Source organism: Pleuronectes platessa, chromosome 16 (assembly GCF_947347685.1).
Source record: "Pleuronectes platessa chromosome 16, fPlePla1.1, whole genome shotgun sequence".
Taxonomy (NCBI): Eukaryota; Metazoa; Chordata; class Actinopteri; order Pleuronectiformes; family Pleuronectidae; genus Pleuronectes; species Pleuronectes platessa.
Genome location: NC_070641.1, coordinates 18445121 through 18468481, shown reverse-complemented (window position 1 = coordinate 18468481; position 23361 = coordinate 18445121). Strand labels below are relative to the sequence as shown.

The 23361-nt window shown below is 42.3% G+C and overlaps 1 protein-coding gene across 6 annotated transcripts; it reads right to left on the bottom strand.

Moving 5' to 3' along the window:
• Nucleotides 1-791: 791 nt before the first annotated feature.
• On the bottom strand, nucleotides 792-23036 carry spag9a (sperm associated antigen 9a). Of its 6 annotated transcripts, none has more exons than XM_053442523.1 (31): nucleotides 22506-23036; nucleotides 18955-19075; nucleotides 17344-17414; nucleotides 17157-17245; nucleotides 16431-16581; nucleotides 13845-13931; nucleotides 12519-12654; nucleotides 12235-12328; nucleotides 12024-12145; nucleotides 11501-11512; nucleotides 10634-10691; nucleotides 10222-10374; nucleotides 9918-9969; nucleotides 9689-9819; nucleotides 9517-9573; nucleotides 8489-8653; nucleotides 8157-8286; nucleotides 7452-7541; nucleotides 7270-7377; nucleotides 6956-7142; nucleotides 6621-6836; nucleotides 6303-6513; nucleotides 5687-5803; nucleotides 5464-5544; nucleotides 5307-5374; nucleotides 5038-5189; nucleotides 4444-4615; nucleotides 4137-4250; nucleotides 3357-3533; nucleotides 2866-3003; nucleotides 792-2720 (listed from the first exon to the last, which is right to left on the bottom strand). In XM_053442523.1, exons 1-31 carry the CDS (start codon nucleotides 22803-22805, stop codon nucleotides 2602-2604), a joined length of 3879 nt encoding a protein of 1292 aa, XP_053298498.1. In that variant the 5' UTR covers nucleotides 22806-23036; the 3' UTR covers nucleotides 792-2601. The 6 variants fall into 6 exon arrangements, with proteins under 6 accessions (XP_053298498.1, XP_053298499.1, XP_053298501.1 ...); XM_053442524.1 differs by having other exon boundaries at nucleotides 5038-5186; XM_053442526.1 differs by lacking the exon at nucleotides 11501-11512 and having other exon boundaries at nucleotides 22506-23035.
• Nucleotides 23037-23361: the final 325 nt, after the last annotated feature.

The window sequence follows — 23361 nt, the reverse complement described above, 5'->3', positions numbered from 1 at the left end:
CAGTTGCCAATCATGGTGTTTAACAATCTAATTATCGAAAAAATTGCACCATATTATTTCTTATTAACATAAATGATTTGGGTTTCTTCCACATCCCAACCACTAACATGGATGAGGTGGGGTTTATGACCTCTACTGCAGCCAGCCACCAGGGGACAATCCAGTGGCTTTGGTTACACACTGTATGTAATGGAGCCCCGCCCACCTCAAACCAATGAGAAGATAAATAAACACTTAAATACACACAACTCTGATACACAAATAAATCACGTGATAACAGCAACTTCTCCATGAAACTGATTTAATAGATTGTTAAAAATAAGGCTATGATGCTGTCTTAGCAAACACTGACCAGAGGAACCACCGTCATGGTGTCTATTGGGTTTTACAGATGGACACAGAGTGAATGAACGTGCACACACACACACACACACACACACACACACACACACACACACACACACACACACACACACACACACACACACACACACACACACACACACACACACACACACACACACACACACACACACACACACACACCAACAATGTCAATACACACACTGACAAATGTCATTCATTCCTACATGTCCACACACATGTACTGTACACACACACACTATAGACATCCATCCCACCCAAAACGGTGGCATTAACAGAGGTTTAGCCGCTGACTTTGCATTGTTCTCTTAAAAAAAACAAAAACATGCATAGCTTAGAACATGAACGGGTTGTATGAGAAGTTATTGTTTGCACACTTTGATCTTTGTCAAAAATTCCCAACAGGATAACATTGATTTCTTTTATTTAGCCATTATTAACAATCGTGTAAACGCATTGGACTATTCCGTTTACAATAGCCTCCTATTATACTTATGTAGAAAGTTACATTCTGAACCAAGATAGGCTCCATAACAAAGGAAATAAATACTGGAATGGCAGAAAAGTAAAGCACATTATAAAGTTAATATTTTGAAATAGACTGAAGACCAACAGTGGTCCAAGTTTTCAGATATAAAAAACAAATTAAAACACTTGCTCGATATTGGAATCCTTCGGTCATGTCAACAAAATAGTCTTCACTTAATGAAAGTGTCTCACAGATGAATACAAAACACGCACGATGCCCAAAGCAACAGAAAAAATAATGACAAAATTTGCCTTCCAGGCCTCAAAATGTATTTGTAACAACAAAACAAGGAATGATGAGTCATTCGGGAGAGACACTCTTTAGTGCTGTGTGTCCGTTAGAAGATGCCACACGGAAATGTTACTTTTAGTCCAATTCCCTTATTCAAGCCTATTTTTTTCAACAAAACATACATTTAAAACCTTCAAATTATTACTCATGAGACGTTTAAAAGATAAAACAAAAAACAAATAGTTTCACGGTGCATCTTCTTTCGTCCTTTGGTTACTGGGGTGTCACCTCCCTATAAAGACTTGTCCATTAGGTTCCCTTTTACAAAAATGTTGATTAATGAGCATTGTTCCTGTTATTTAAACCGAATAAATAAATAAATGTAGTACATGGCGGTGCAGTGTGCATCACAACCAGTGTTATTCCCAATGTCACGCGGATAACATCTAACATCTTAAAGTGCCAATTAGCGGAAGCAAACAGCAAGGACCGAGATGGTGGCATGGGTGGATTCTTCTCGGGCAAATAGATGAGGGTTGAGCTGTAAAATGGCAGAGAAGGCGAACACACACAAGGATACAGGATTTCCTTCATTCCGGTTAATGCTAACCTACAGTACAGTAAGCTGGGTCCTATATTCACAGGAAACCTTACAGTACCCTAACTGCTCTGATATGATTAACATTCCTAAACTTAATCCTGCAGCTCGGTTTCATTTAATTAAATAAGACCTCTAAGATAATGTTTTATCGTACAGCTTTTACTCAATAAAAGTACAATTAGTTCAGAGGAAATGTTTGTGGATCGCTTGTTAGTGAAAACTGGTTTTCTACTTAGCAGACCGAGCAGTAATCAGCCTGTCTGCATGAATGTATTCTGACCTGTAGGTGTCACATTTACACATCCAGCTATAATAGTATGGATAATAAAAAAAATGCTTAACACAGGATAGAATTCATGACTCCATTCTCACGTGTGGTTTACAAATGTAAAAGTCTTATGTGTGTAACATAAAATATATTTCATTCAAATGAAAACTCCCTGGTCCCTTTTCAACGACTTCTCCTAAATCCTTCAAGTACCTTTTCCTTTTCGTCTTTCACATCAAACCCGTTTTTGACGTTTTGGAGACAAACGATCACACTGAGGTATCTCACACCTTCTCCTGACCTGACTTTAGCTTTTTCCCGCGTGCACCTGCTTTTCCAACATGCACCCCCGGCAGAGGGAAACACTCGAACCGTGGACGTTTTCTTTAAGCCGACACAAACCTCACTTTTTTTCAAATTCATAAACAATAAACTGTACAAAACATGGACTAAAAATAATTGTTGTTTTTTTACAAAGTAGTCAACTACTCAGGCATTAAGAACAATCAGTAATATCAAATGTAAAACTTAGAGGACATGCGAGGATTGGAGGGAGGCCCTGACAACAGTATGTCAGTTTTTTCTTTTTCAATCATTAGAAGTTGTGACCTGCCAGACGATGAGGTGGCTCTGCTCAGCCTTGGTGGGGGCCGACTGCTGGTCGGCTGTCGGCTCTGATAAACCGTCCGACTCGCCACCTTCATCACCTGAGGAGGAGGAAGACGCAGAGTTAAACCAACACCAGGGGAGTCTCAGTGGAGAGGTGGAATTGATTTAACCAGTTTTAACCATGGACAGGATATACAGATGGACTTCTATTCATATTTTGTGTTGGAGACATGATGTTCTCACCCATTCTGAAGTCAATGTAGCCTTCACCTCCACTCATGACCAGGTGTGTTTTGGGCTCTGAGGTCGCTGTGTCAGAGGATTCAGACGGGGGGTCATCGGAGCCTGAATCTGCGCTACCTGGAGGAGGCATTGCCTGACCTGGGACAAACACAATCATATAACCAATACTCTAAATCTGACTCTTGATACCTGATTATCGGAGGGTCAAAAATGTATCATAATAAAGATTAAACACAAGGCTGAAGGTAAAAAGTTCCACAAAGGCATAGTGTTGTGTGATCAACACTTTGAAAGATATTCACTTTAATGTGATATTAAACCGAGGAAAGCTGCTAAACCTCAAATTTGCTGCAAACAACATTTTGCTTCAATAATAATAAATACAACCGATTAGTAATATAGACTACTAAGTCAATATTTATTGATTAACAGCTGATAATTGTGCAGCATTTTTTCACACCAACCAACATTTTTCTGCTGTTGTTGCTTACCTGGCACGGTGACAAAAAACTTGACAGCATCTCTGTGCCCATGGAAACACAGCTGGGCGTGGGCCATGGAGCAGTATGGCACGAAGCTGCCTGGCATCGCACAGTCTGAGGCGTCATCACCGTAAACCCGGACAGCGCTGCCGGGCCGATTTGGCACTAATCCCGTTGTCTTGTTGGCTGCAGATCGAGAAAGACAGAAATGATTAAACCTGTTGTTGATATAGGTTTTGCGCAACAATGAAGATAGATTGTGCAAATAAAGAAATGTTACTGCAAAATGATCAATTAACAAACAGATGAAAGAGTAAGAAATGAAACAAAACAAAGTAAAAGGACCCAGCTCTCCACCATTTCCACTGCCGTGCAGCATACACTTTCCAAACGGTGTTGTGTGAGCCACGCAGTCACTGTGAGGCCTGAATCCATGGCAACCCAGTCATCTCTTATTCAACAAGTAGCGTCAGGGAGGTAACATTTGCTGAATGGGCCTCGAGAGGAACGTGAGAAGTGACAGAAAAGGAAGTACGGCAGCCAGGACTGAGAGAGAGGTGAAGAGGTGGAGCAGCGGCTCTACTCTCTCATACGTGATCTCATTCTTTTGGTCACTCTAGTCGAAGGTGAAGGTTGGAATGTTTATTGAAAGTTTAGCCTTCCAACTCGCTACCTCTTTAACACCAGGGTCCAGGTCTCACATGTTTCTATTTAGCTCTGTCCATTACTGTGGTGGGGGTAATACAGAAATACACAGTGGGCTGGTGATGCCGTGCAGGAGTGTGATACCTTCAGACAACGGGATGGAGATGATGACACCGTTTCCTGTGCCCACCCACAGACGACTGCAGGACACCACAAGAGCTGTGATTCTCACGAAGGAGAAACCCAGTTTTCCAGTACCTGCAACACACATTAACATCAACACAACATTATATGTACGATTCCCTAACATTTTTATATCTATTGTGATCAAATTACATAACTTCAGATTGAAGGGATCTCTGGGAACTTAAGCCAATGAGCATTCCTTAAAAGGAAAAGGATCTGGTCAGAGATTAGATAAGGTTTTCTGAGAGAGGGGGGGACAGGTTACCGAGCATTTTGCTGACGTAGGGCTCGATGTCTACGTCCTGGAGGTGCTGGTAGGTGTGGGCGTGAAACAAGCGAAGGGTTGAATCCAGTCGGATGGACACCCAGATACCGTCTCCAACCCAGGCCAGCTGCCGCACCTGGCTCTCCTTACGAGGATGAACGTCAAAGGACTTCTGGTTTGACACGGCAGAATGAGAGGAGGTGAAGTTAGAATATTGTGAAAATGTTAAATGAAGACGTGTTTTATATAAACGCAAGTTTAAACAAGTTATTTCCCTTTAACCCATTAAAACCTAAGGTGCCAAATAGAAACGCACTCTCGAAGCACTATTTGAAAACAACCACCTAAAACCTGAGAGTTTTCTGACGAGCTTGCAACATAAAAAAAAGAAATGTAGATTTCCTCCATCTTCCTCCTACTCCACAAACAAGCCTCTAACCGACTAAGCCTTGGTCAGTGGGTCAGAACGAACATTGTCTAGGTCTGAATCAGCTTCATCACTCTAAAGGGAGAGGCAAGCAAATGTGGCACCCGGTCTTAATGAGTTAACAGTAACAACAGGCCGGACAGGCGTTTGATTGGCTGCAGCTTTACCTCTATCCTCATGGCCTTGGGCTGGACGACGTAGATCTTGTTCCTGTAGCCGCACCACACCTTGTCATGGACTACAGTCATACAGCGGATAGAGTGGTGGGGCCGGCCCAGATCCAACAGGTGATAGTTAGTTAGGTCCCACTGTCCATCTGCTGGGGAGAGACACAGGCATGAACAATATACATATGAGGACAAGATGTATTCATTTATTACATTAACATTAAATGAATGTAGCAGCCTGTAGGTTGAGTGCTATGCCACACACTTACTAATGTTTCTGTGGAAAATTGCTAATGTCCCATCAGCCAACGCTACCAGGACTCTCCCTTTAACATGCCTGCAACACAACAATATGCTGTTATAGGTAAAAAAAAAACCATATATATATATATATATTCATCACTACACAACCAACTTTGTACTCACACTATGCTGAGGATGGAGTCTTTGAGCTTGATGGCATGCAGACACTTCCTCCATCGTGCCACGGACGAGTGGACATACAGACTTGAAAATGAAGAGATGGATAGAGAGGGAAAACGTTACTGGTGAAAGTATATGTGAAACTCTTTGCACAAAATGACAACAACAGAACCACTATTAGGTGAACACAATAATAGCTCCCTCCAGTGGTCATTCCCATGCTCACCATCCATTCTGAGCTCCGAGCCACATGGTGGGGAGGGCGCTGCTCATCCTCAGGACATCCCCCTCCGACGGGTCCGAGTCTGGAGGAAAGGAATCCTCTCCATCCTGCCCGGTGCCCCTGGATCACAGGAGACACAAGTTTCATCAGGCAGCAGTCTCACACTCATGACTCATAATGTGGCCTCTCCATTTTGTACAGTCTACCAGGGGAAGAAATGATTTAAGACTGCCATTTTTTAATAAATGTAGTCTATACACAATACCTGTGGGACATGCAGGTTGGGAAAGTCAAGACCAGTAGGGACACTACAGACAGCATTTGTGTTGTTGAGGGTGTGTGACACTGTAGAACTGCCTCATTTACACTGACTTTATAAATAACGTGTTGGTTCTCAAACGTGTGTCTTCATTGGGCTAAAAATTAGGTAATGAAATCTCATTAACGTCTGAGGGCCTTAATGATCTCTCCCAGTCAGTCAACTGAACATCTCTAAATTTGAGTTCTTATATTCTCCTGCGATTGTGAATTTCACCATGAGAACTTAATAATGAAACAAAGTAACAAACAATCTTAATTCCACATATCATAGGTTATGATCCAGAGTAACAGTCCTAACCTCTGTGCGTCAGTAGGCGAGGAGTCAGTGGGTCCCAACCCCAGCGGGTCGGTGAACACATGCTCTGTGTAGATTCCCGGCTGGTTTTGTTCAGCCCCCTGGTCCTCCTCTCCTTCTTCACCCACACCAGCGTTAGCTTCTGTTGCTTCTGTTGCCTCCTCTGCCGGAGGAATCCCGTCTTCTGCTGGACTCGACTCTCTGGATAGCTCAACTGTGGGCGGTTTGAAATAATGGGGAGACGGAATGATAAAGGATTTGTTTTAGTGAGGGTTCAAACACACAAGGGAAATGAAAATCATTGAGGTGATTTCAATTTACCTGAGCCAGAGATGGCGCTGTGCTCCGCCAGCTGGTCTGTAATACCTGAGCTGGCTATCTGTGGGATTGCAGTGGTCCCTTCTGCTGCCATGGCTCCATCGCTGCCTGTAGATCCCACACTGGCCACACTGCCGGCCAGTGACACCACATCACCCTGGTTAGCGTCCACGTCCTGTGGTACCTCCTCACCTGTCGAAAAATCTGACTCCAACACCCCTGAAAAACAGACAAATAACGTCACTGTCGACATTCAATACTGATTGAATCGATGTCAAATAGAGAGAAACCCACTAAACCAACGACCACAAAACTAAAAATGTCCCCATGGAGCGTACCAGGCACACTGGCAATGCAGACAACGTGGGTGTTGCAGGCATAGAAGCTGTCAAGTAGGTCAGATGGCTGACTTGCATCCAGCACCATAACCTTGGTGGAGGAGTGGGTGCTGGTGCACACCCACACCCGACTGGACGTCTCATCCTGAAGTATCAGCTCCTTCTCCTGCTCCACTTTCTCCTGATCCTTAGAGAGGGAAATGGAAGTCAGTCTACAGCTTTGACAGAATTTAAAGAGCAAAGCGTGAGAAACTCAACGAACCTACTACAAATAATACAAAGACCAACCTCTTACTCTAAGTATTTAGCCTTACCTTATTCTCTTGCTCCAGCTGATCCAGGCTAAACTGAGAACCCTTCGTCTGCTTCGTGAGCTCTGATATCCTCCCCCCACACAGGTTGACCCCTGCAGCACACCACAGCTGGGAAACAGAGAGGGATCAAACTTAATCTCATGCTTCTAGTTTGCGGTATAGAAGTTTCTTAAATCTACTACCTTCATAGAAGCATCTTTCTGATCGAGAGGTCTCAAGTACACCGGTACAGGTAAGTTCACTTTGTTCTCCACCTGTCCACCATTTGCCACCTGTATAAGTAGAAGATGCAAAAGCCATACAAAAAAAAAGGAAAAGGTAACACAATCAACACCACTTAAAGCAAGCATTCTTGAAACAGACGGAATAGAACTACTGGGCTTATGCTGAAATATCTAAACCATATTAAATGTGGTGCTGGGTATATTTGTAACTAACTACATAGATATGGACACGTAACTTTATATTTTTTACAAATTACTAGTTTCAGAAAACATTCCCATAGATAAACAACACAAATAGAGCAGAAGCACCCATCAACACAGTAGAGAGAAATATCAATAACCATTCATACCCAAGTCAATCAAATGTAATATTAAGCAAGTCAGTCAGAGCCTGGAAAACTGCTCCTGAACAGTCAGAAAGTTATTTTTATGTCACTGTGGCCTCAGTGCGTGTCCAGCTCCATCTGCTGGATAGTTATCTGAAAAAATATCTCTTGTATTTCTGCTCTAATTCTACGTGATCTTCAAATTGCTTTTACCTGTTGAATTCTAACTTGTAAAGCACCGTGTGAGTGTGTAAGGTGCTAAATAAATAAAGTTTATCATATTATATGGTTATAAATATCTTATTTGTTTTACTTTAACTCCTTATTCCCTACCCACCTTGTATTTGCTGGGCAGGCTCCAGCCGTGTGCAGTGACTCGTCCATCCTCCTTCTGCATGTGGGCCTTGACCTGTCTGTACTGGGCTCGTTTCTGCTCTTTACGCGATGGTGAACTACACTGGTCCTTTCTACAAGAAAAGTAAATACACATATACATTATATTGTACATTTTCATTGTCACGGGGCATTATGGGATATAAATTCATACAAATGTTGTAATGAGTCATGACAGACTTTATGCAAGATGTTGTGTCTTTTTCTGAATTTCACTGGGCATGTCCACATTGATAAAATGCACCACATTCGCAGTGACTTGACTCCGTTACTCACTCTTCATTGAGGAAGTCAAAGGTCTTGGACTTCTCTGTGGGGAACTGGGAGAAGGTGCTGCTCCTCTTCACCATGCCGCCCGGGGCATTGTACTTCACGTTGGACTGGGACTCCATCTTCTTCCCAGCGGGGGGACTGGAGGAGGAGCTAAACAGTCTGCTGAAGCTGCAGGTGGTGAAGTAACAGAAAGCCAAGAGGGAAAAACAGAGCACACAGGAGTGCAGGGGAAAAAGCAAGGGAGGGGAGGGGGGTCATCAACCAACCAGACAACCGAGGAACTTCCAACAACAATTACTGTACAGTGACATAGAGCATGCTGGGAGTTGTGGTTTAGCTGAGCACTTCCTATCGTGTTCCATTTGTGTCCTCACCAAGTATCAACAGCATCAACTCTAGATGTCATTGTTCCAGTGTTAATAAATTGCGAAAGTCCCTATGAGAAGCAGTATATATCCATGTATATATATAAAGATATGGAGAAAATGGTTTAAAAACTGACGTGTCTCCAGCTATCTATATGATGTAATGTCCCACAACTGTCTGGCTTTAGCTTATTTTTCGACACGTAATCTAAATCTGAAGATAAAATGACTGACTCCGCTCGACCTAAGACAGAACATGAACATGTGTCGAGGCTGCTGGGGAAGCTCTGTCCCTCTTTAGCTGCTTATGAGCAGAGGGAGCAGGAAAACACACAGCAGGCAGGAGACAGGAGAGCCCAGGGGCACAGGGAGAGTCACGTCTGAGCAGTTTGTGATAACAAGAACTTATACACTGCAAGGAGAGTAAACGATTATGGATAAAGACACACATCAGAGTTGGATCCGTTTGTAATGGAGGAGCAGTTCAGGGAGGAAGTTTTTTACATCATCTTTACCCAATGCTGCCAAATCAAAAGCACATCGCGGAGGAGATGGGGGAAAAAAGTGCGTGTGAATGATTTGATTGAGCGAGTTAACTTGGTTGTCAAAACTAAAGCCCTGACGAAAAAGGTAGATAATGTTGTAGTTCATTTTAAAAGCACTCACAACTGCCAGATGCTCGACTTCTTCTTTTCTGTTAGTGTTGGATTTTCCCTCGAGGCCCTAAAGAAGAGCTCACGTTAACTCAGTTTTAAGGTACAGGTGGAAAAAAGTAACTCACATTTGAATAAATATGGGATTGTGAACATGTGTGAATTTGCAGCTTTTTGTTCTGCACCTGATCATCTCTGTCCACCGCACTGCTTCCTGCAGCTCCATCAGTCTCTCCTTGTACTGGTTTCTCTCCATCAGCACTCGGGCCATTTCCACTCTGGTGAAACGCTTCCTCTGGGCTGTAGGTACATCGCTCTGTGGCAACACACAATTACACCCACACATGACCTCACAGATTCAGTATTTAAGGATTGAGCTAGGATCTCAAACATAAAAAGGTGGGGAAGACTCACATCTTCTTCATCTTTAGTTTTGTGTTTCACTTCCTCCATCTCCACTCGCACTCTGGAAGAGACCATTTATTACAAATGTGAGATCATAGGAAACATTCTGGTATTCGACTACTCACGAGGGCTGCAGCAAAGTATCTCAAACTTGCTGTTATCGCCGTTACTCACTTTTTTTTTTTAAATAATATTTTTTATTACATTTTCTCATAACACAAAACATACAGAACTGCTCAGACACGACAGAAAAGGAAAAGAAAAAAAACAAAAAAAACAAATGTGGGTATAGTAGATAGAAAACGTTACTCACTTTTTGAGTTCCTCCTCCAGGTCTTTGTTCTTGTCCTCCAGCTTGGCCTTGGCCTGCATCACAGCATCCATTTCTCCCTGCAACATCTCCTTCTCACAGGTCAACTCGTCCACCTTCAATATTAAGTCTTTGTTCACCACGTTCAGGGCGTTCCTAGAGAGGCAGATGATATTTTAGGATAATAATTCAGCACATTTATATTTATGTGTCCTCTGGGGACTGAGACAAATAAAAGCCATTAAACAATAGACTGTTTATAAAGATGGATGGCATGACTGCTTCCCAAAGTGGAGCCATTAATCCTGCCTCCTCCATGTTAACATTAGGGATAGTGGTAGGAAGTGTAGACGTGTCGTCCATCTTTACATAAGCTCTATGCATTAAACAAAAACACTATGAATTTTGTTCTTACTTTGTCTCAAGCAGTTGCGAATTCTCCTGAATTAGATTTTCAACTTCCCGGCCCATACCTGACCAAAATGGAACATGACGTTAGAATATATTCTTAAAAAAGCTGAAATCAATCTGACAACAAGCTGGATCAGTGACTACACACTTACTACATATACAAATACACACTGTTGATTATTTGTACTAAGATCAAAAATGGAACAAGGCACTACAAACGTGAGATGTGAAATATCTCCTAGTGAGATATTTGTCACTGTAGGTTTCACAGCACAAGAAACTACCACACAACACACAAACCCACAGCACGTCACAGTACAGGAGAAGGATGGATAGAGTGGGTGAGGTCTTACCAATCAAACTAAGGTCTGAGATAACCATGCAATCCAAGTCAGGCGGAAAGAATAAGGGAGAGAGAGAGAGAAATGCGGAAACAGTTTGAGACAGTGGAATGACCAAACAATGGAGGAGCCAGAGCTGAACGTGTAGCTGTTGACTCCACAAGCAAAACAGGAAGGAGATGCTGCCGAATCTCTAAGACTAGTTAAATATGACAGTCACAACAGTAGAGAGAAAGCAAGGAGGAAAACACAAGGGCAAAAAAATATTTTAAGCTGTAAAAAGAAAAGTTAGGCCAACAAAGGAAGCGTTAAACTCCCATCCCTCATGCACCAAACTCTGTCAAGAGCAGTCAATTGTAAAACTATAAACTGAGAACTACTACTAAAAGCTAAGCATTACCAACATAATGAAGAGGAAGCTATGAGCTGTATCGATGGCAAATATGGCAGGAAGTGAAAAATGAGTAGGGCTCAAAAGGGACGTAACAAAAAAATATTTGAGCTAAGGAAAGGTTGGAGGTCATACACACCAGAGTACTCCACTGGGATTATGGACAAAAGCCAGAGGATGAGACACGGGGAGAGAGAGAGGTGATGTTACCATGGGCAGATGCTAACACTATCACATCTGGACCAAAGCAAGCAGGTGTTGGAGGAACAGAGAGTTGTGAACTAGTGCCATCAGTATGAAAACATGGCAGCAGAGCTTCAGTACAACGTTTTGAAAACCCCCAGAAAAGCGGTGATACATTGAGAAGAAATATTCAGGGTTGTTATGTATTCATTTGTATGCATTGACCTCAATAAACACAGTTGCAGTCACCTACAGTAAGAACAAATTATCTGATGTCAATAAACTTTGGCAAAGAAAATCACAGCCTGGTGTAAAGTAATCTATGCTTCACAGAGTATTATTTTCTATATCGGGGCTCCTCAATGTGTATTATTACACCATAGCCACTTAGATTACAGCCTATGTCACAACAATACAGATGAAATATATCTAGATTGAATGTCTATTATTGTTCCAATGAAGACAGAGATCTCACTCACCCAGAAGATCTGCCCCTTCATCCACATCCCCTATTATCCCAGTGCCCGCAGATGACAGCTCCTCAAACAGAGAGTCTGTATTGCGGTCAAAGGCCATGTTCTCGATGCCTTTGGTGGGAGTACTGGAACAGTGATAAGAACAGGGGTTGATGTTTTGCACTACATTTGAACGGAGTTTGGATTCTGCCCTACAGCAGGTTCTCTGTCGTACCTGCAGAGCTTGTATCCAGTGAGATCCATGTCCAGTTCAGGGGTGGACTCAATGATGTCCTGCACGTCTGAGCTGTCTTTGTTTTCAGGTGAACCTTCAGGAGACACAGAATGAGCCAGATTACCCGAGAGAAGGATGGACAAACAAAATTGTGAAAAGTGCCCTTCTCTGTGGTGATTATAGATTAAAGATTATTCTATGACACCTTTACAGATTTAACACAAACATTTATATCCACTATGGTAAAGAACAAAAAAAGCCAGTTTCGTGATGTTTGAACGTACCCACTGATATGGATCTGGTCCCTGGAGCCGCCTGCACCTCAGTGCTCTTACTGTTCCCATTTTCCCTCTCCATGTCAGAGGCGGTCGTGGACATTGGTGTGGCCGACTTGGAGCCGGTCAAGTCCGACAGCTCATCCTGGAAGCACGGGGGATGGGTTTATGGCAACATTTACAGGTGGCTGCTAAGTTAAGGTTGAAGATGAAAAGTTCAATGAACCAGTGGCGCAATGAAGAAATAACCACATACTGAACATATATGCAACACAAAGAAAACAACAACATAACAACACAGATGTTCCACTTCAGTGGGCTGTTGTAAGAACAGAGAAAGGGCTAAGGGACTCCAGATGTAAATTAGCTTTAAGCTAACTCTGGTACAAGGTAACAAACATTTATGTACAATATTGTACATGGTCCCTTTATAAATAAAATAATAATTATAATCTTAATCTAAAAAAGGCTGGCGATTCACTAAATAAACTACACATGCAGTATCACAGAGGAGAGCTCCAAAGGATGTCAAAGTGAAAGTCTAGTTCTAAAATAGATTTTCTGATTTGTCTTTCGGCTCTCTGTAAAAATAAAATCGTATTGGACCATGAAAAGCTAAATCTGAAATGCTAAGCTACTACTTTAAATTAAAGGTAAATTAAAACAAAAAAAAGAACTTGAAACTCTCAATAAAAGATGTGAAAATATTGAGGATAGTTCTATGTCTCAAACATGAGCAACACAAACACAAAGTCCACAGAGAGCCACACAGATTGCAGGGGGGGGGGGGGGGGGGGGGGGGGGGAGCGGCGGCGTCACACAACATCAACTGAACATAAATCATGGCCACAATGAGAGCTGCCATTCTACCTCTAATACACAACACAACACAACTGACACAGGATCCAGAAAGAAAGAGTGACATTTTAAATGCACTACGTCTAATGTTACACAACTACAATGTTTAATGTCATGTTATTGTGCAATGAGTGATCAGCAAAGATCTACATGAGTGAAGCAAAGAAGCAGGTGAAATAAAAAAACATGTATATTTTTAACTGAAATGAAAAGGGCCAGATGCAACCATGCTGTTATTGAATCTGACGGATGAATAATTAACCAGTTCCATCTGTGACACAGCTGATTGTCGTGTGCACTTACTTTGAAAGAGCTCGACGTAGCTTTCAGACATGGTTGCATGTAGCACACTCTAGCGCGGGTGGTCTATGAAGTGAAGGTGAATAAATGCACAAGGTGAGAGCGAGGCTTTTGAAAAGATGAAACAGCGGCGTGAAGGGGTCTACTGATGCGGGCACACACCGCTCATCCAACTACCTTGCAGTCGTCTGCCAGTGAATTTCCCCAAGTAGAGTCCTGCGCACTCTTACCCTCCCTGTCCCTTGGGGGGTCGACATAGTCCAACTGCTTGTGGGGGGGGGGGGGGAGTAAGAATGAAGCTCAAATGTGCAGAAGCAGGAAAAGAGAAATCCATACACCTCAAAGTGTGCATGTCTCTGACGTGAATATAACAGTCGTATTGTGTGAGGCAAAATATAAAGATGTGTGTGAGCCTGTGGGTTTTCAGCACGTGGCTAATTAACAAAAAACAGATTATTTCTTCATCTAGTTAACAGCTCTTTTCTTGACAATCGCTTTCTGTATATAAGTTATAATTTTTGTATATGAATAAATAATGTGAACGACATGACAGCTCCCCAGAGCATCCCCCTGGAGGTCGGCTGCAGTATAGGTCATAATAGGCTGCGTCCTCCGTAGCTTCTCAGACATCACCTGCAGGTAAAGTCCAGAATCAGGTCCGAACTTTGCCTTTCATTTCTGTACAGTGAGAGAAGGTGGATACGCATGTCTGCTTATAAGTTGACGGAAAACTCGTTTTGAGCATAAATCTGCCTTTCTTTGACTTATGTGATAGAATTTGTTTGTTGTGTAGAGAAAACATGACATTTCATGATGTCATCTTGTAATTAAGAGTTGCTGCTGCACTTAAACAAGTGACACTATTACTCCATAGAGGTGTTTATATTTATTTAAAGGATAGGTTAAAACCATACTGGTTAATGGTCCTCGGTAATTTTGCGCACAAAGAGTTCACCTCCTAAAATAAATTTAACATAAGTGAAGGCGGACCAAAGGCGCAGTCCTAAAAGGTCTTCAGAATTTGAATTTCCACATTTTATTTTTGAATTTCCCTCTTTATGTTTAGACAGTATTTTGCTGCTGAGTCACAGAAACATCAAGAGGGAGTTTGGTACTAAACAGACATTTGGTCTCTTCTTGATCTGACTAATTGACAGTTTTACACACAAAGATGAGTGTGAAGTCGCCACAGCACTTACACTGAAAACATTTTTTTAGAATGATCTCTTTGCGGCCAAGAGGATGAGCCACCAAAAAATAACACATGGGCATGTAAGTATTGGTTTAAAATAAGAGCTCATCCTTTATAGAGCAATTTCTTTGTCAGGGTCCCTTTAATTGAAACCAACTCTAATATATGTACTGTGAATATAATAATAATTATGCCAAATTTATGGGCAATGAGATGGTTTTGCGTTATGACTCATATTGTGGATGGAAATTAGATCATGGCTGCCATGCGAGCTAATGCACGTCATTAACCTGTCGTTATTTTTCTCACTCGCCAAGGCAACAACACCCACTCCTTAAAATAAATATGACATCTCATGCTCAACTCAGAGAGCTAGTCTGAATATCAAAGCCATTCGTGTTCAAAAGACCTCGGCTCGACAATAAACGTCCTGTAGCGGCTATTACATAAGAACCAATCACATTCCAGCTGGCCCCCTTTCTCCCTCAGTGACTGGCTTCGAGCCATACAGCGGCATCACTCCCATCATGCACTGTGCTGCTGAGCCGATGCCCCAGTTTAAACAAAAACGCAGCAGTGGTATGAACAAATATTGTCACCCTCCAAGTCATAACTGCCACCGACACAAACAGGGCTCACATAACAGAGGTGTTTTGGAGAGTGTCACTTACATAGCAGCTGATGGAACAAAGTGTTTTGTGCAGAATTCAACTTGAGCTGAAATCACTTAAAATACACATCATAGGACAAAGCTCAGTATCATAAATTGCACCTGCATTAAAAAGTAAATTGTCACCATCCTGAATATTCATGAGATACATTTAATGATCTCTTTTGACTGCTGCCCTGGTGGAAGTTTGCATATTCATCAATGGCTAAAGAGGAGGATGTCTGAAAACAGAGATTGTCTTGTCAGATGCCTACTAAAATACGCCTGTGCACGCCTGAGCCTTATCAAAGGCTCTCTATTTTTAAATGGACCCACAGCCAAACCTTCAAAACTCAAGACAGGAGAGCTGGAAACACTCAGTCAGGCAGAGCAATTACAATTCAGAGATCTCATTTTCCCGATTTAGATTTTTTGTATTCTATAGATAAAGAACAGAAAGGTTTTGTGAGATAACTCTGAATGTGAACTACTGTTCAATCGATGCTACCGTATTCTCTTTTGAGTGTTTTCGTTTTAACTCGTTATTTATTATGAGTATGACCTCAATATGGTTTAGGCAATCAGAAAATGCTGTTTAAATGTCTCAATTGTACTATTGTTTTAATCTGAATGATATTTGGTATATTGGTGTCAATGTAAACGTCTCTATTTTGTTTGTTTCATTTACAATGAACAGAATTTAGACAAGACAATTAGCATTTGACACTTCACCATATAAGACACGTAACTGATTAACAAATTATGAAGAAAAAGCTAGGACATGATCAAAAAAGACAAGTTGGTCTTTGAGTCAGATCTTTTCTAAATTCCCTATGTGAGTCATGAGGCTGATTTCATGTAGTCTGACCCTGACATGAGTTTATTTTCTGCAGAAATAAAAAAGGCACACAGACACACCCACCTTGAGGCTAGTGTTGGACCGTGGTTGTGTTGGGTCAGTGAACCTCCATCGTTCTGTGCCCGGCGTCTCGGCTTTGGCCTGCGGGTCTGGGATGAGTAGAGACGCCCCACCAGGCGAGGGGAATATCCCCAAAGAAAGAGGCCGTTCTCTCCTGGAGTGGTAAAAAAAGATTTAAGAAAAAACTTTCTAATCACGCTTTCTCAAACTTTCTCAGTTGATTCCGTCGTAACCACTTAAACCTGCAATATGTAATTCTGCTGCTAGGGGTCACTTCATCAAAACAATAACAAAAGATCTAGTTTGACTCTGTTGTGAAGCAGTGTGGGATCATGGGAGTGGATGAAAATGTACCTTACTCGACTCTCGCACATAGTCACTGATGAGGTAATGTATCAAATTTGGACTCACAATACGCAGCAAACGGCAATGACCAATCACGATCCATTACAGGTGATCAATACCAACACAGTGGAAGTTATAGCAGCGATGGACATACTTACGAGGCGACCAAAATGAAACATCCTATTACCTTGAAAACATTTGGGGATTTCTCTGGGTTTGAACATTTCTGAAATTTTTTATGTGATAATATAAATGCACAAGTCAACACAAATATATAACATAGGTCTAATTGTTCTCAGGTTTGGTTCATGATATTTTTGTCAAACAAAAACATTCTTCTTCATGGAGCGCTCCACATTTGTTCCTTATCACAAAGGACCTTACCTGACTCGGCCCAGTGCGCTCGAATCCGAAGTCTCGTTAATCTGCTGCAGTTTGATCCTCTCTACATGCTCCATATAATTATGGATCATCTGCAGAAGTCAAAGCAAAAAGGCGCAATGGACACTAGTCATGAATATCGTTGAGGATCACAACTCGACAGCATTTCCTTCCTTCCTCCCTCACTTACCTCAGAGTGTCTCTGATGGAGGGAGTTGTATTCCTTCTTGATCTCCAGCTCTCGTTCTTCTAACCTGCCGACTGAAACAGTATCGTGAGTGAATTATTTTCAAAATGCAAATTATAAAAAAATAGAAAGAAAAATAAACAGGAACTAGGAATGAAAGTTTATGATGCAGAGTTATTTAAAATCGTTTTTTGTGAGTTTTGGTGTAATCTCACTCAAATGGGCTTCAGTGTTGGGCTGACTTAGGGAGTGACAAAACATCTAATCCCCTATTAGTGTGTCAGGTTTAGCCTGAGCCACACTGAGAGCTGCTGTGGCAGACAGATATATAAAGCCCGGATTTTATCAATTACAGCAGCTAAAGCATCTGCATGCCGTGTGATGATGTCTCGTCCATGTGTGTACTTTCACACTACCAGGAGGTTTAATTTTGCTTATTTGTGACTCATCAGATTCCCTAAGACATGTAATGAAGTGAAGTCTGAAGTAATCCCTCCTGTACATTTGAATTAGTGATAAATAACGGAGTGTGGAAGCTGAATCTGCGGCTGAATATCAAATCTTAAGATAAAATAATGTAACTTTCTTAAGGTATTATTTCTTTAATTAAGTACAGCAGGGGGGGGGGGCGGGGTTTGTCTATGTTTGTTAGTTAGTTAATCATAGAAATGATAGAAGTCTTCATTTCTTCAGAAGAACCAAACATCATGCTCCCACAAACATCTGCAGACAGTGGTCAAAGATCAACTCGCCCTTATGACACCGGGAGAGCTGGTTTCCTACTTAAATAGGAATACCACACACAACAGCGCTGTCCAGTTTGCAAAAAATGTATAAATCTATATTTTATCGACATGTTTTCCACACATTAGATTAATAACACGCATCGTTGCACATGAGTTTCAAAAGTTCATTCTGGGACAGAAATAAAGCGACATAACTTCAGAACAAAATTAACTTATTATTTAATGGTAGGATACTGGAACTAAATCCAACACAAAGCCAGAAGAATGGCTTAAAAAAAAAAATCAAATCAATTCTGTCATCATCTTATTTACTCCAAAGTAGATGTGGACTCTGTCCTTGAAGTCTTGGGATGCAATCCGCTCATGTGCTGCCACATATAAAAATAAATAAATGATTTACCATTCAATGGGACTGGCAGAAGGACGGCTTGACACACGGACTAGTTAAATGGAAGGTGAAAGCTCAAGGATCTCTTTTGGGGGGGTTGACGATAGAAACAATCACAAAGAATGTATCTGATTAACCAGAATGTGCCAAAAACTTAGCTTCTATGAAATTCATGTTTTCATCTCACAGCTTTGTGTAATTGCATGATGCACATGACAGAAAATCTCAACCAAGAGCATTGCCTCCATTAATCCACCAATATGATGGGCCGTGGAGCACCACTGCATTAAGAGGGTGGGAATAACAGAAATCCCATAATCCCATTACTGTTAACCCCGCGAAGAGGGAGGAGAGTGTGTATGTGTGTGTGTGTGTGTGTGTGTGTATGTGCAATAAGCCATGAGAAAGAGAGATCAAGTAGTGTAGAAGACGACATAATAAAAATAAAAATGACAAAAACAAAATAGCTTGCGTGCGTACTCTGGTCTGCATAGTTCTTGATCTTGAGCTCCAGTTGCCGGGAGTGCGATTCCCTTCTGTCCACATGGTTCTGCAGGTCCTTCTTCTCCTGTTCGTGAGTGTCCTCAAACTCAATGAACTTCTACTCACACACACATACAAACACACACAGAAAGAGAGAAAGAAAGACTTGGTCAGACTCCCTGAAACTTAATTTCCAATTGATAACCTGATGCAGTTGAAAATGGTGATCTGGTCTTTATTCTACATAAGCTCCCACAGCTAATTTCTTCTGTAGTCTTCTGTTAATGTTACTAAATTGATGAAACCATGAATGCACCACCTAAAAAAGGTTTCACTATCTTTATATGCACCAATCAAGCACTATAATGCAAGTGTACTTTATTGCAAACCAATTCAGTTTCACCAAAGCAAGCTGCTTTTTTAAATAAGAAATTAACTTTTTCAGCTGTTTGCCAAAATTGAGAAAACAAAGCCAAAGATCCTCTGTTTTAAAGTTTCTCAAATGAGAGTTGGTGGGAAAAAACGTTTTCATTTCTTCTGACATATATTGACTTAACAGCAAAGGCAACATGTGCTGTGTACTTGTGAACATACAGTGGCTCTGAATCATGACAACAGAGGCAGGATTTTAAGTTATTGCTTCATCCGGAAATTCCGGTTGCTCCCATTTTCCTCCTGGCCAGACCTCTGAATGGAAGAGTGTGTTTGTGTTTGTGTCAGCCTCCACATCCTGTCCAGCTGAGGCCCTAAAGTGGCTGCCCTTCTTCCTCTGGGCACACGAGTTACTCTGCTTTGACATACAAACGCACGTTACAGACTGCTTATTACTAAATTACTGCAAAATGAAACACGCATTTTGTCTAAGGCTCAATGTGATTGCTCCAGATTTGAAGTAGCCACTCAAGGGGTTTTCATTCAGGTTCAACCAATTCATGTTTGACAAATGTTGTGTCAAAGTTATCTAACTTCAAATCAAACATTACATTTATTCAGAGCTGAAACAACAAAAATCCATTAGCTGATTAACAGAAAATAAATCTGTGACATTGACTTAATCCTTCACAAAATTATTTTCGCAAAAATACCAAAGGTTCACAGATTTTAGATTCTCAAATGTGATTTTTTTCTTTTTCTTCTTCTTAAATCTAGCTGAAGGTTTTGGGGTCAGACCAAACAAGGGATGTTTTGAGTCATGATAGGCAGCAAAAATAGCAACCAATGAGAAACTGGAGTAAAACTGAAAAGCGGTTTTAAATGGTAGGAACAGCTGGCAAGATGCCTCAGGCTCAATCGTCATCAATGACTTCCACAGTCATGGTTATCACAAAAAACTACACAATTTCATTTTGTGTACATGACCTCAAACGACACCAGAGCTTATTGGAAACTGGGCAGCTAAAATATAGTTGTTTTGTGATTGTACACCTAGCCAAAAATCCATATTCAGTTGACAAGTGATGAATGGATGGTCCTCTTCTCATCTAGAAGCAGCCCCCCCCCTCCCCCTAAAAAAAATAGAAATGTGACCCCCTTTGCTACTCTTGCAAAGTGTGAAGCAGGGTTTAGGTCAGAAATGCAAGATTTTTACCATAAAATTCCAGACCAAAAAAGAGGCGTGAGAAGAAATTATGAATGCAAACTGAGGAGCACTCCCTTTCTGTTAATTTCTGACAAAGGAGCACATGACCTGGAAGTAATCCCTCGCCTCTCCAGCAGGCTGGTTGTACCCCCCTGCTCACTCCTCCTCAGGTCTGTGGACAAATAATCTTTGCCAGGACAATCCCACAAACACTGGCTTTATCAGTATATGTGTATATAAATGAAAGTGTGACACCACAAACGTGCAGGATGCAACTGTCAGTTTGACTATTTGTGTGATTGGTCGCCATTCTGCTTCAATGTCACTGTACATACACAGGGGTCCCTGCTGTACTGACGCCTTTAGTCAGAGAACCGATCTGAGACAGATGGTCTGAGTCACATCACGTCGCCCTTCATACAGAGGCTGAGGGCCAGGAGGCGGAAAATCTGACACACATGTGCAGCCTGTCATCATCTGAATAACAGACACATTTACATGGACACCGAGGGTCCAATATTAACCTGACCAAGACACAGCCATGTAAACAGTATTTTCTGATTACCTTAACCTAAATAAGGTTGTTGTTTCCCTTCGACGGCAGGATTACGCGAACTCTACGGGACGAATTAGCTCAACGCTTGGTGGTGCATGATGCCTTACAGGTCAGGTAAGAACCCATTACATTTTGGTGCAGATCCAGTATGAGCTCTCCGAGTGCCACTCTGGTCGGATCTTATATCGTCACATCTTTTTTCTTGCTGAATTTAAACAATTGCCCGTTTGTGATGCACGTTTGTGACTTTCCTCTGTAAAAGATGCGGTAGCAAACAAACAGCTTGACTTTTAATGTTGGACCAAAAGTGGAATGAAGACTTGCCGGCAGTGCAGGGAGTTGGTAGTAGTGGTGGACTCTATATGATCATAAAGCTGTGGTGGGAGGTTTTAACTTTTTAACCCATTTATACTTAGAGCCGCTATTTAACAAGCAAATCTGCCATCACGTCCGAGCTCCCACTCTCCGGAACCATCTCCCCGAGGAGATTCCCTATCCTCTCCATTTTAATCCTATTCTTACTCTTTTCTCATCTGTATCATTTTATTATTTCTGCATCTGTGCTCCTATGCCACGTGATCTTTAAATCGCTAACAATAGTGTAAAAGATTTAGGGGAAATGGATCTGACAGAATTTGAAAATAATATAATCCTAGTGATGTGTTCACTAGCGTGTTTCATCTAAATTGTACGAATTGTTTTTGTTTTTAACCTAGAATGGGCCCTTTATATTTTAATACTATATACTTACATCGTGAGCCGGTCCTCTTTACGGAGGCCGCCATGTTTTTCACAGTAGCTAAGACTTTTTATGACAACTGAAGTCTACCACAGGTTGAAGTTGCACAGCGGCTGTCTATAGAGAACGCCATGCAACTTCACCAGTAGGTGTCACTAAATTCTACAAACTGAATCTTTAAATTGTTTCTTCTTTTAACCGTTTCCTATCGTTTGTGTTCAATTTGTAATCTTTAACTTGTCGGGCACCTTGTGACTGTTTAGATGCAATAAACATAAAGTCACAGTGATGGCCCACAATGCTGAGTCACTTCTCCTGCTGGGACTCCACTGTTATCTGATGCAATAGGGATGAATAGAGCGGCTATAGGTGTGTTTGTTTTGTTTGTCAGGATGAAGCAGCTGCTGCTGCTGAGGGGGCTCACATGCTCGGACCAGTGGTTCCAGTGTTGTCATGTCAGTGGGCATCCACAGCCAGCACCAGGGCCCGTGGTCGAGTCTGACGTGAGCCACGACGCTGCCTTGTTTACATCCCCTTCCGAGCACCGTGGCCGCTGCTCGGGCACGTGTGCAGGTGAATTCACAGCCGAGGGATGCAGGAGGAGGCGGGGAGCGCCCGAAGCCGACGTCTCCCCGCCTCCTCCAGGAGCCCGGAGGTGTCGGACCATCACTCACCTCCTCCGCGTGCTTCCTCAGCGCCTTCTCCCGCTCGTACTGGGTGATGAGCTGCTCGTTGTCCTCCTTCAGCAGCTCCAGCTCCACTTCGTGCTCCTGGTTCTCCGCGAACACCGAGTCCAGGTTCTCCAGCACGGCCACCACCAGCGGCATCAGCTCCTTCACCACGTCCTCGTCGTACTTCCCGATGAGCCGCTCGAACTCGCGGTAGATGGAGTTGGCCAGGCCCGACACCCGCTCCGACATCATCGCGGACGTCCCCGGGTCGTCCTGGTACACCACTCCGTCTTCCAGCTCCATTTTCCCCGCTGTCCTCTCCCCCCGCTTTCAGCAAACAGCACCGGTGTGGGCAGCCCCGCGTCTCCCCGCCACTATGGACGCCTTTATCCGCCGAGTGGAAAAGCAGCGTCTCTTCGCACGGGCCGACACATCGAGGACACAACACGACCGGACCCCGCGAGACGAGCTACGTGGATTTCCTCCTCTGCCTCGTCAAATGCTGCGTTCACAGGCGCCTGTAAAGCTGCGTCTTCTTAGCTTCATCGATGGACCATGCTGAACAGTGGGAATGGGAATCGGCGGGTATCTCAAAGGGGGTGGGGGGGGGGGGGGCTAGTAGAAGTACAGGTAATTTAAGTCAAAGTATACGTATTGATTCAATGTCTTTATTCCAGTATAAAAGTACAATGCCCTGAAATTTACTCGAAGAATAAAAGTAAAAAGTACCACTCGTAGGGCCAAACCAAATAAAAATATAAAAAAAATACTACAAACAGGGGTTAAAGCAAGATCTGTATTTAAAGTCCTGCACGGAGATGGCAAAAGTCCCCCCATTCATGACTCGAGTAAAAGTAAA